At 52.8% G+C, this 12095-nt stretch overlaps 1 protein-coding gene across 1 annotated transcript; it reads right to left on the reverse strand.

Annotated features, from left to right (window-relative positions):
• Positions 1-3465: 3465 nt before the first annotated feature.
• Positions 3466-6818, reverse strand: LOC123062818 (protein NRT1/ PTR FAMILY 8.2). Its single transcript, XM_044486491.1, has 5 exons — positions 6424-6818; positions 6187-6322; positions 5847-6064; positions 5240-5757; positions 3466-4460 (listed from the first exon to the last, which is right to left on the reverse strand). Exons 2-5 carry the CDS (start codon positions 6293-6295, stop codon positions 3632-3634), a joined length of 1674 nt encoding a protein of 557 aa, XP_044342426.1. The 5' UTR covers positions 6296-6322; positions 6424-6818; the 3' UTR covers positions 3466-3631.
• Between the last annotated feature and the right edge of the window lie 5277 nt (positions 6819-12095).

Below are 12095 nucleotides of genomic sequence, written 5' to 3' on the forward strand. Positions count from 1 at the left end.
GGTAGGCCATGGTGGTCAAAAAAGGGTGTGGTTGCTGTCCGGACGTCCGCAAAGCCCCCACGTTTGTCTCCGGTTTACAGGAGAAATTACGTACGCACCGCGGCCTGCGTTAGATGGCTTCCACGGTCCGGACAGACGCGGGTTGTTTGAGAGCCCGCGTTAAAGATACCCTAAGCATATTAAGTTTTATTGGGGTTGCTTTTCTACTGAATATGATGGATAAAATCAAACGCAATGATGGCATCCTTTTAGAAGTCATATATTCCGTATAATAACATCAATTCTTAAAGATTTTAATCCGTCAACATCAGTCGAAGTCAGATGTAGGTAATTAGTTATATATGACGCACATTGTTTTATCCATATCGATAGCGATCGATAGACCTAAGGGCATCTCCAGCCGTTCGGCCCCCCAGGGCGCCTAAATAGAGCGGCCTGGGGGCGTGCCGGCGCTAGTTCGGCCCCTGGGGGCGACCTAGCTCCCAGTCACGACCCCAAGCGCCGGCCCCAGGATGCGGGAAATTTAAACTTGGTCGTTCCCGCTCTCAAACGATGTCACAAATCCGGCGATCGGACGTAGTCTGGCGTTACAAAAAACAGAGTGCCACACGCCGCAGGTTCGCGTGCGCAATGATTCACTCGGCGGGGTCGGCTCCAGGCGTTGGTGGAGTCGGCGTGCGCGGGCTCGGCGGTGTCGGAGCTGCTTCGGTGCTGGGCTGTGTCGGCGCGGCTTCGGCACTGCTGGGCGGCGATGTAGAGGCGTCGTTCGGGCTTGGCGTCCATGTGGTCGTGGGCGCGGGAGCTTGCGTCGTCGGCGTCGTCGGCATTGCCGTCTGCATCTGGTTCAGGATGAGGCCGCGCTCCGCCATGTACCACGCCCTGAGCTGCTCGTCGTTGCTCTGGAGCATGTCCGCCCCGCCCATCAGAAAAGCCATGTCGGTGTTCGTCTTCTTCGCGGCGACGTTCGTCCGGAGCAGGTCGAGCTTGATGGCGTTGTTCTTCATCAGCGACGACCATCGCGCCTCGGTCTTCTCTTCACGTAGGACGGCCCGGGCCTGGGCGTCGGCGAGGCAATGCTCGATGGACTCCTGCACTCGCGTGGTTGCTGCGTCGGCGTTTTTCCCCTTCTTTGCCAATTTGTGACCGTTCGGCCGCCCCTCTGACGTGCCCGGAGTCGTCGTGTCCGGCTTGTATGTCTCCTTGGCCTTGTCGAGGGTACGTCGGACTTCCGCCCACTTCTCGCACTTGTCAATGCGCTTGTAGACGTGGAGGTGCTTGAAGTCGGCGTCTTGGTTGTCGCGCCGATACATGGTGAACATACGTAGCAGCTGCGCGGAGGAACAAATAGTTGGCGGGCGGTGGGCGTTGACGACGAAGAGATGCGGGTGGATTCATCATCCCCGCGTGGTCGAGCGATGAGGAAGACGCCGCCGCACGCGCTGCGTTGTCGCTGGCCTTCTTGGCAATGGCCCTGTTCCGCCGGTCGGTGGTGACTGCGTCGCGTCGCTGAACTTCCACTCTCCACTCGGCGTTCGACATGACCGGTGGCTTCGATGGCGGCGCCCTCGGCTTCCTCTGCTTCGGCTGGGCCATGGTGCCAGTCATGGTTGCTGCCGCGCGCGGCATGGCGTACTTCTTCGGCGGCATGGCGGCGACTGGAAGGCGAGCCAGAGGGGTTTGGCGGGAGAAAGGGAGGGAATGGCGGGAGGAAGGCGAGCGAGCGGAGGAGATGCGAGGGAAAAGCGTCAAGAAGCGGCGGGAAAAGGCCCTCGGGTCGCCGCCAGGGCGGGCCCACACGCCTTTTTCACTTTTGCCGGCTCCCCAAGCGCCCCCCAGGGCGCCGGGTTCGGTCTGGATCCGCCGGCACCAGTTTTGGCTCGAGCCGGCGAAAAACGGGCTTCTGGGGCGCGACTGGGCCGTTTTTTGGCGCCGGCGCGGCAAAATCGCTTGGGGAGGGCCTGTTGGGGGCGCGGCTGGAGATGCCCTAACAATATTGTGTTCCTTGTCTTTTTTATGAAACGATAGAACAAGATTATCTTGTCCAAACCAAACATGTATTATTATACATGGAAAATTTGTCTAGGGGATGCTCTAAAATAATATCTATGCAAGGTGAGCTGGCATTTATATATATAATATCTTCATACTGGCAAGAATATATATACTCACAATTGAGGAGGGTTCAACGTTATATTGACAAGGCCCGCCCCGTGTCGTCCTCCCCCTAGGGCGACTCGGGCGGTCAAAAACCTAGCCGCCGCAAACTCCCTCTTCCCCTTCCTCCGCCGCCGTCGGAAGACGCCGCCGGGCTAAGCCCGGGGGCCGACGACGGTGGCGGGGGATCTCCTTTCTCGCGTGTCTCCAGGGTGGGGCGGACCCCAAGGCATGTGGTGGCGCGACCGATTTGGGATCTGCGACGCGGCAGATGGCGGCAGGCGGTGGGAGGCCGACCCGTCCTCGGACGGCCACGGCTTGGCGCGGCGGCCCAGGGTTGCGGGCGCTGCGGATGGCCCTTCGGGCGGCGACCGGCTTGGCCGCAGTGGCGTGCATGCTGTTTTCAGATCGGCGACGGCGGCGTGGAGGGCTTGGTGGTCTCGTCGGCGGCACCTCCGATCAGATCTATTCTGACCGGTGCAGTCGGCGGCGGTGGTCATCTCTTCCGTTAGAGGTGGTCGGCCTGAAGCTGGGGGTTCGGATCTCAGGATCCGTCATCTGGCACCAGCTGCGAGTCGGGGAGACGTAGTTGCCGGTGAAAACCGAGCCGACGGCGGGTGATGCGGCGTTCCACGTCGTTACCTTGATGAAGGCATCGTCATGTGACTTTCGTCGACCCACTCGTATTGCTTCGGGGGAAACCCTAGGATCTGGTGTTCCAGACCGAACGATGGCGGCACTGCGGTGTCGTTTCTCTCTTGGGAGCGTCGTTTTGTGGAGCAGCGCTGGAAGTCAGAGGCAGGAGGTGGAGTGGCTTCGTCTTGCACGGAGGTTCGGTGGAGATGTCAAGTCATGCCTGACCGACAGGTGCTACGCTTGGTCATGCCTGGTCGGCAGGTGCTACGCACGACAGATCCTCCAAGGGCTTCAAGCTGTGTCGGCTGGTGGTACGTGGCAGCATGACGCTGAGGTGTATCAGTGGCGAGCGCGACGTGTATAGCTGTTTGCGCGCAGGGAGGAGGTGCCGTTCGGCGCCGTGGTAGCGTCGGTGATAGCTGGACCGAGCAAGGTTGATGCATTAGTACATTTCTGAAGATAGAGCGGTGGCAGTTGGCGGCGGCGGCATCTGAGAGCACGCCGGACCAGTGTGTGCCTCAAACCCGGCAAGTGGCTAGGTTGGGGTCTCAGGACTTAGATGTTAGGCTTGGCTGCGATGTCTGTTTGGCATTAGGCCCAGACTATCTGCGCCCCTTCATCAACTGGATAGATGTAGCGACAGTTTGTTGCTTAGACGACGGCTTAATCTAGATGTGAATTAGACAAACTGCTTTTTCTAGGCCAACGATTCTGATTCTTCTTTGAGCAGAGTTCCCCCGAGATTTGCGGCATCAAAGGTGGCTTTCCCAATTACAACTTCATTGCATTAGAGAAGTACACCTAGCACGTACGTTACATTACATTACTGTGATCTCCAGGTTCAGTCAGCGGTCTTCTTGTAGATATACCACCGTGCGACGAGCAGGTACGCGCCGAAGTTGCCGATGCAGAGCATGGCGAGCAGCCAGAAAAAGTAGTCCAGATGGCCGTCGTTGATATCGTCGGGGATCCACCCGGGCCGCCCGCCCCTCGTCGTCGCGCGCACCACGACGGCCACGAGCGCCGAGCTCGCGTAGTTGCCCAGCGCAAACGCCGCGCTGGAGAGCCCCGAGCAGACGCTCCGCATGGCGTCCGGCGCCTGGTCATAGAAGAACTCCATCTGCCCGATGAACGTGAACACCTCTGCGGCACCCACCACCACGTACTGCGGCACCTGCCAGAAGATCGACATCGGCACGTACCCCGCGCCGTCCTCGCCGGTGTAGGTGCCGTGGCGCGTGACGACGCGGCGCCGTGCCACCTCGAGCGTGCCGGCGGCGAGCATGGCAACAGTGAGGATGACGAAGCCCACACCCATGCGCGCCAGCTGCGTGAACCCGCGGTGGTGGCCCGTGAGGTGGCGCGCGAGCGGCACGACGGCGCGGTCGTAGAGCGGCACCCAGAGCATGACGCTGAGGGTGTCGAAGACGGTGAGCACGGCGGGGGGCACGCGGAAGCTGCCGACGCGCGGGTCCAGCGTGTCACCCTGGAGGATGAAGGTGGTGGTCATCTGCGTGTAGGCGGCCGCGAAGATGATGCCGCACGCCCACACCGGCAGCAGTCGGAGCACGCACTTGAGCTCCTCCACCTGCGTCACGGTGCACAGCCGCCACGGGCTCGCCGGCCGCGCCTTGTCGTCCGCCGTCTCCGCCGCCGCCTTGTCTAAGAACCTGAGTGATCGACAGCAACCGAGCGGTGCAACAGATTAATAATATTTTACTCACATGGCATGCACGCATCCTCAAGTTGAGTAAAAGATGCCATGACTAATGCACGCAAACGTCCAAACGAGAGAGTCTTGCATGAAATCCGGAGATTTTTCCTGTAGGGCGTGTGGAAATGGCGTCCAGATAGAACCACGATCGAAAGCAAAAGGAGGGAAAATGATGTGAAACGGACTGGGCGTGCATGCGACAAAGCTTCTTTTCTTTCCGGTGCAATTATCTTCAGAGTGAAATGGAACGAACGTGACAGTCTGACAGGCACGTCCTGCAGTTTTTGACGAAAATGAAAAGTTGCACATCTAGAAAAGCATCTCGCCAATTCAATCATCAAGATGCGCAAAAATTTGACGAAAATGAAATGTTGCACATCTACAGATTAGCTACGTCTGGTCCAGGCACTCGAAAGAAAAATACGTGGTGCCTTGACTCAGGTAAACAAACAAAAATGCTAAACAAACGGCATGGCTCAATCATAGGTGAAATAATTTTTCAGTTTTGCTAAAACTCATCTAGATGAGATATAATTTAATCTTATTTATCTTTTATAGTCATTGGATATGATGCTATATGATGCTATAAGATGCGTGTGTGCTGACGTGGATGTTATATGTTCTTGTTATACGTTTCTTCTTATCTCGGAAAACTTCACTTGACGGAGACCAGTATTGGACGATAAAGAGGAGCGGTGCAAGTGGAAGCCGGGGCACGCGCACTGAGCCACTGACCTGAACTGGTCGGTGTGCGCGAGGCGGCGGCTCCCCAGTATCGCCGACATGCCGTCGTCGCCGTCAAGCTCGTGCAGCAGCGCGGCGTCGGTGGGCGCCTCCACGTCGCACTTCCTGGCGGCGGCGACCACCACCTGCGCGATCCTGGTGAGCGGGCTGCCACCGGGGGGCTGGTGGCTGCGGTACGCGCCGGTGCCGGCCAGGAACAGCGCGACGGCGACCACGCTCAGGAGCGCCGGGATGCCGTAGCCTAGCCGCCAGCCGTGGGCGGACTGCACCCACACCAGCACGGTGCCGCCGACCAGCGACCCTACGTTGATGGTCAGGTAGAACCAGTTGAAGAAGGAGCTCTGCCGCCCGCGCTCCTCCTCGTCGGCCTCCACGTCGAACTGGTCGGCCCCGAACGACGACAGCACCGGCTGCAGCGCGCCGCCCAGCGCCACCAGGTACAGCCCCGCGTAGAACAACACCGCGCTCTCCAGCGCCGCCGACGCGCTCGCCGTCACGACACCATACCCCTGTTCCATCCATGAAGATCATGGTGAGACGAGCTTGCCGGGGATGCCTGAAGATATATGATGGGCGCCGCGTCAGGGTGCGCACTTACCGCGACTGAGATGAGGAGGAAGACGGTGATGGTCCAGTATCTGCCGAGGAAGGAGTCGGCGAGGAAGGCGGCGGCGAGCGGCGTGATGGAGGCGGTGCCCTGCCAGTTGGTGACGCTGTTGGCAGCGGCCTTGCTGCCGGAGTGCAGCTGGACCTTGAGGTAGTTCACCAGGTTCGTCGACACGCCGAAGTAGGCCGTGTACTGGAAGCAGTTGTTCACTGCACTCCACCCACGCGTGCATGCGTGATCGTTAATTAACAGGCCCACCAGCATCAAGCATAATTGCATGCCATGCCACGATGGGCGACAGCAAAACGAAAAGGTTGCATGCGTTACCGACCGAGGAGGAAAGCGCAGCCCCACGAGCTCCGGCGATCCTTCTTCTTCTTCGACGACGACGTCTCGTCGCCGCCGTGCGAGCCTTTGGATTCTACTTGTACAGCCTCCATCGTCCGAACAGTTCGGCCGGGTGAGATCTACACACACAGGAGCATGCGGAGCAAATGAAACCACTACACGTACAGTGTCAAAGATGGTTGAGAATTTAATCGAGATAAAAGGGTTCAAGAAAACATACTTCCTTGGTGGTGGCTTGATAACTCGACTTTTTCCTCTGCCTGATGGATGATCTGTTCGTCGACGACCTTCCTCTGCAGCTACGCCTTACGTTCTCTTAGCGACGAGTTTGCGTTTGGCTAGCTGCTAGCTGCTCTGCCTCTGCATATGGTGCCGCTGCCACTTGAGAGTTGAGAGTGAGAGCGCTGATGCTAATGGTGGAATGGGGCTGAACAATAATGGACAACCGGATAGGTTTACACTTTACATTGGCATGGTTGCGAATGCACAAATCTGCCTTGTGTTAATTACATGATGACATCTTACATGTACTCCCTCCGTACCAAAATATAAAATGTTTTTGTAGTTCAAATTGAATTGCAAAAACGTCATATATTTTGGTCCTCAGACGAAATGCGTTTATAGTATGTCCTGAGTAAATGGCATTGATGGCCACAGAATTTGTGTGGTGGGTGCGCTTTTGGTCACACAACTTGCAAAGCGAAAAAGCCGGTCACACAATTTGCATTCTTGGCACTTGGGTGCACATTGGTCAAAAACGACCGGCTCCGTTAGTCCAACAAACCCCCTTAACTGTTTGATATGGGTTTTCTTTGCAAAAAAACACCACAGCTTAACTGTTTGATATGGGTTTTCCTTAAAAAAAGAACAACACGGCGAACACATACAAAGGGATAGATTTACAATGACGTATATAAGGGTGCCAAATGGACTGCATGGCTGCGAATGCACAAATCTGCCTTGGTGTTAATTACATGCTGGCATCTTACACGTAACAGACAAACTGGGTCGGTGGCACGAGTAATACTCCTCAGACATAATGTGCTCATGGATTGTCTTTCTCTCAGTTGACTACTCGATTGAGAATTGATCAATGTACAGGTTTATTCATACAAATCCAAGAAAAATCTTCAGTGTGTTATAAAAAGTTGTTGATCTAGTAAAATAAATAAAGAAACCCTAATATCTGGCGAACGTTCATTGGAGGGGTTGGCATTTGCGAACATTTTAGACAAGAAGTTTAGTGTAGTATGGGGTTCATAGTTTCGCCAGTTATCATTATAAAAAGAAGATAACGGTGTCGTGGCTGACCGAGAATCATGCTGCAAATTCACAATGTATGTTCGTGCGGATTAAAAACATGATGTAGTAATTTGTTCATCCGATGCAGATAATTGTAGCGTTTGTTCGCAGTGCATAGGAAATCATAAACTCTAGCACGGATCGCAGTACCATATGAACGTTTTCGGTTTCGACTGAGATTTAAGTAAACCTCAGGCGGCTACTGAGAATTGGCAAGTTCAATGTCCAGTTAAGTAGCATGTACTCCCTCCGTTCTAAATTACTTGTCGCAAGTATGGATGTATCTAGATGTATTTTAGTGCTAGATACATCCATTTTTATGACGAGTAATTTGGAACGGATGGAGTATGTCACATTGGTCGGCAAGAAAACGTACATGTAGGCCCGTGTTCGAGAAGGATGACGCCTGTATTTTAAATCGCGTGAATGCACACGGGTCGTTTTCTCCATTTGCTTTCCTGGTGATCTAGCTAGCTTGGCTAGACTTGACCTGGATGGACTCGATCCGAGCTGAGACCTAATGTAGTGGCTTGTGACGACCCATGTCTCTCGTCAGCGGCGGAGCTAGACAGAAAATGCTGGAGGGGCAAAAGGCAACTCTAGCAATCTTTGAGGGGGCCATGCACTATATATTTCCTAATTAAGCACCTCTATCTCTGAGGGGGCAAAAGGAACTTCAGAGACCGCTCCTTATCTGATCTTCTATCCAGCTTTGCTACGTACGTACCACTCACAGTCACAGGCACATCTTCACCGAGCTGCGTAGAGACGCTGTGTTTTCGCCTGGCCATGGCGTGTACAATGATGTTATTTTTGCAGTGCCACACTATGATAAACGTTGCGACGGAGAAGAGAGAGAAATCGATAGAAAAAGATGTGCCTACTTTTTATAATTATAAGAGATGATTTCTTAGCAATAATACCTCTCTCAGCACATCCCTCGTAAAAAAAACACATCTCTCACCATATATTTGGAAGTATCTAGTTACTAGTACTACGGACGAGGCTAAAAAGTAACCTATTGTACTATACAACATTTTTATTGGCCTTTTTCCAATTACTTGAAGAACCTGAAATAAGAGTGTCATATCGAGCAATAACTTGCATGCATTTGTTGTGTTCGTCGTGCAAACAACGCGGCCAGCGTCGGTCTAGCACGCGCTCGGGCTTTAGCCTTGGAGATCTCTTAGCCTTGCGCGTCGCGGAAAATGGGCAGCAGCAGGTTAGCCGGAACCGCACAAAGCCGCGGTTTCGGAATTTCGGTGGCAATGTTGGCAGCAAACGCACATGTTGCTCGATCGACCGGGCGACGTATCATGCGCGCCGATCGGCGCCATGCCATCCCTTCTCCTTCAGTAGGCGAGCGAGATTCGGGCCTGAGGGGCTGTTTGGATGGTGACCAACACTAGCCTTACCAAAAAATTGGTCACGCCCACGATATTTGGCTAGCGTTTGGTCTGGTACCATTTTTGGCTCGCCATCGTCGACTTGGGCGCGCCCGCGTACCGTTTTTGCCAACTCGCGGGCGAAACAGCGGCGCGGAAATCAGCCGCCAAAATATTGGCTGCCAAATCTGGCGCGAGCCATCCACCGTGATATAAAAGGCACGATTTATTTTTCCCCACCTGTTCGCCACTTTCCGCATCTCTCTTCTTATCTCCACGCACAGAAGCGCTCTCGATCCAATCACCGGGCGGCCGCGTTCTGCGTCGGTGCCAGCTTCTCCGGCGGCCGGCGACCGGCGACGCTGCTCCACCTCTCGCCCTCCTCTCCCAGTCAAGCTACGCTCCAAGGTCAGCCACTGAAATCCCCATCCAACACTACTCCGATCCCCTTTTCTATGGTCTGATTTGTGAGCTCAAATCCCCATCATCCCCTTATGGATGTATGTATTGTACGGAGGTACTACTTGCTAGATCTGAGAATTGCTTGCTGAATCCTCTTCCCTGTTTGCTGGAAGTAAAATTGGAATGGGACTCCCGTGCATGTTGTTGGTTTGCTGCAAGTAAAAACATATGAGACTCTCATCCATATTCTTTGTTTTTTTTGTGGGTGATCCATGTTCTTTATTTGACGCAAGTCAAATCACATGAGAATAATGATGTTAATTAGTTAATTAACCTGGTATGGTTCTGAAAGTAGTATGGTCTGTTCTTTCCTTTTTGTGCCATATGTATGGTCTCTATTTTTAGAACATTAAGGTGGATTTTTTGAAGTTGGATATACATAGTTAACTACTGAGACATGCTTCGATTTTTTGTCCATCAAGGTGTATTTTTTTTACAAGTTGTGCATCCTTGGTACTGGTTAGAAGCAGGTTTGCTTTCTAGTATGACTTACTTGGTCTGGTAAAGACTTGGTTACTATGTGAATTTTATTTAGCCTCCTTGATGATTAATCTGATGTATCGAACAATATGAGTTATCTAATGTATTAGTTGAACCATGTCATTGTCAATTTATGAAATGCATGCTTACAGTTTGTCTCTCTGTGTGTTTCTAAATTGAAAATTTGTATTAATGTCATGTGATATATGTGAGGTAGTGTCTGATGCTGATCACTTTTTGGCTGGCATGCATTTTGGAACCAAACCAAACACAGTCCAATCAAGGTTGCCAAATATTTGGCTTCAAACCAAACGCTGGCCAATGGTTTTGCCAAAAAGTTGGCAAGTGCTATGGGCTACAAACCAAACAGCCATAACCTGCCAATTTTTTGGTCTTGCCTTCAAGTTGGCCATGCCAATAATTTGGTAGGGCTAGATGGGGCACAATCCAAACATACCCTGACAGACACGGGACGGGGAGGACTTCATACGCTAGCGATTCTGCTTGTATTAACTAATCGATCACCAGTCACGGCCATGGTGATAGGGTAGGCAGCGAGAGCAATTATTCGGGGCCTCGGCATGGGCCCCGTGGCGGCTGGTGACCCACGACTCCACTCACCAAGTGAAGTGCCGCTGCTGTTCACCCCAGCAGAGCAGCTCCTGCATGCTGCTTTTCCAACTCTTCTCTTGGTGATAACGTTTTGTCTCCTTGCTCATCATGCATGCATGCCACCACTTTAGCGAGTCCAGTCTGATGCGCTTTGCTAGGCACGCACATGGACCTATTTCAGCGTTGTTGGTGCCATGCTAATCAATACACTGTGCACGCTTAGGGCCATGCCGGTAGTAGGAGCAATGCTGAAATGCACGTGCCTTTTTGCCCAACATGTGAAGTGCCGCAAAAAACAAATACCATAGTGGCAGTACCAGATTTTTTTTCGTGTACGTCTCGAGTCTGTAAAATACACCACAGACTAGTTTCTTCCACTCACAAGAATGTGACGTGTTAGGCATGCTTTCAGTTTGAGTTTGTGTTTGTTTTAGCACAATTTTAGTTTGGAGTTTACTCCTACGCGCCCGAGTGCTACAACGCTCGATCCTAATCTTTTCAGCCCCCCTGATTTCAACAGGTGGGGGGCCGGTGCGCCAAACCTTCTCCCCTCAATTACTTAAACAGGAAAGTTTTGACGCTGTCTGAAACCGGCCGCTCCAACGCGCGCGCGTCAGATAGCCAAGCCCTTTTAGTTTTGTGTATATGTGTATGAAAAAAATCTTTGAAATGTGCAAGAGAGGCGAAGCTCAATTAGCTTTTTCTAGGGGAAGAAGCTCAATTAGCTACGGGCTAAGCTGGCCCTGTCCAATACTGGGCCTCAAACATCGTTAACTCGAAAAAAAAACTTGGCCGGGTAAGGTAGTTCAAATGGAAGTTAGCCCACCAAGAAGCTAGGCCCGCTCAAAACAGAAAACCAAGAAGCTAGCCAGACCCACACGCGGGAGCAACTAGTTAACGAGCTCATTCGGAGCGCTCCTAACGAGCGCTTGTCGCGCGCGGAGTGCTCCGGCAAGGGAAAACCAGTTGCGCGGTTGGTTCTCGGTTTTTCCTTTCCGGTTTGTGGTTTGGTGCGTTTTGCAGTTTGACCCTCGAACTAGCAGAATTTTTCATTTTCCCTTTCCGCGCGAAAATACAAAAAAAATACCGGCTCGCGCGGTTGGTTCCTTGTTTCCCTTTCCCGTTTCCCCTTTTGTTCCCATTATATTTCCGGGTAATGGAGATTTATGGGGTACTTACGGGCGGGGACTACCAACACTATCAAATGTCACCTTTCAAGTAAAGAAAAAAAGCAATTTTTTAATGTAAAACATCAGTCTCCAGAATCATTCAATCGTGTGACTTGTTTATAGGCACAACTAAACACTAGGAGAGGCACGGGTGTATAATAACTTTACTAAATTGAAGAAAAGCACCTCCGGCTCGCCTTCGGCTCGTTCAATTTTTCATAAACATCTTGAAGGGGGGCATATGTCGAAGTGTGTGTTGGTCGTGCGGCGTGCTGGTTCGTGCGGCGTGTTGTACGTCGCCGTGTGACACGGTGCCTCCGGCGCGAGGGAACCTCCGGCTCGCCTTCGGCTCGTTTAATTTTCATAAACATCTTGAAGGGGAGGCATAGGTCGAAGTGTGTGTTGGTCGTGCGGCGTGCTGGTTCGTGCGGCGCGTTGTACGTCGTCGTGTGACACGGCGCCTCCGGCGCGAGGGAACCTCC

This window comes from Triticum aestivum, chromosome 3A, assembly GCF_018294505.1.
Source record: "Triticum aestivum cultivar Chinese Spring chromosome 3A, IWGSC CS RefSeq v2.1, whole genome shotgun sequence".
In the NCBI taxonomy this organism is placed as follows: Eukaryota; Viridiplantae; Streptophyta; class Magnoliopsida; order Poales; family Poaceae; genus Triticum; species Triticum aestivum.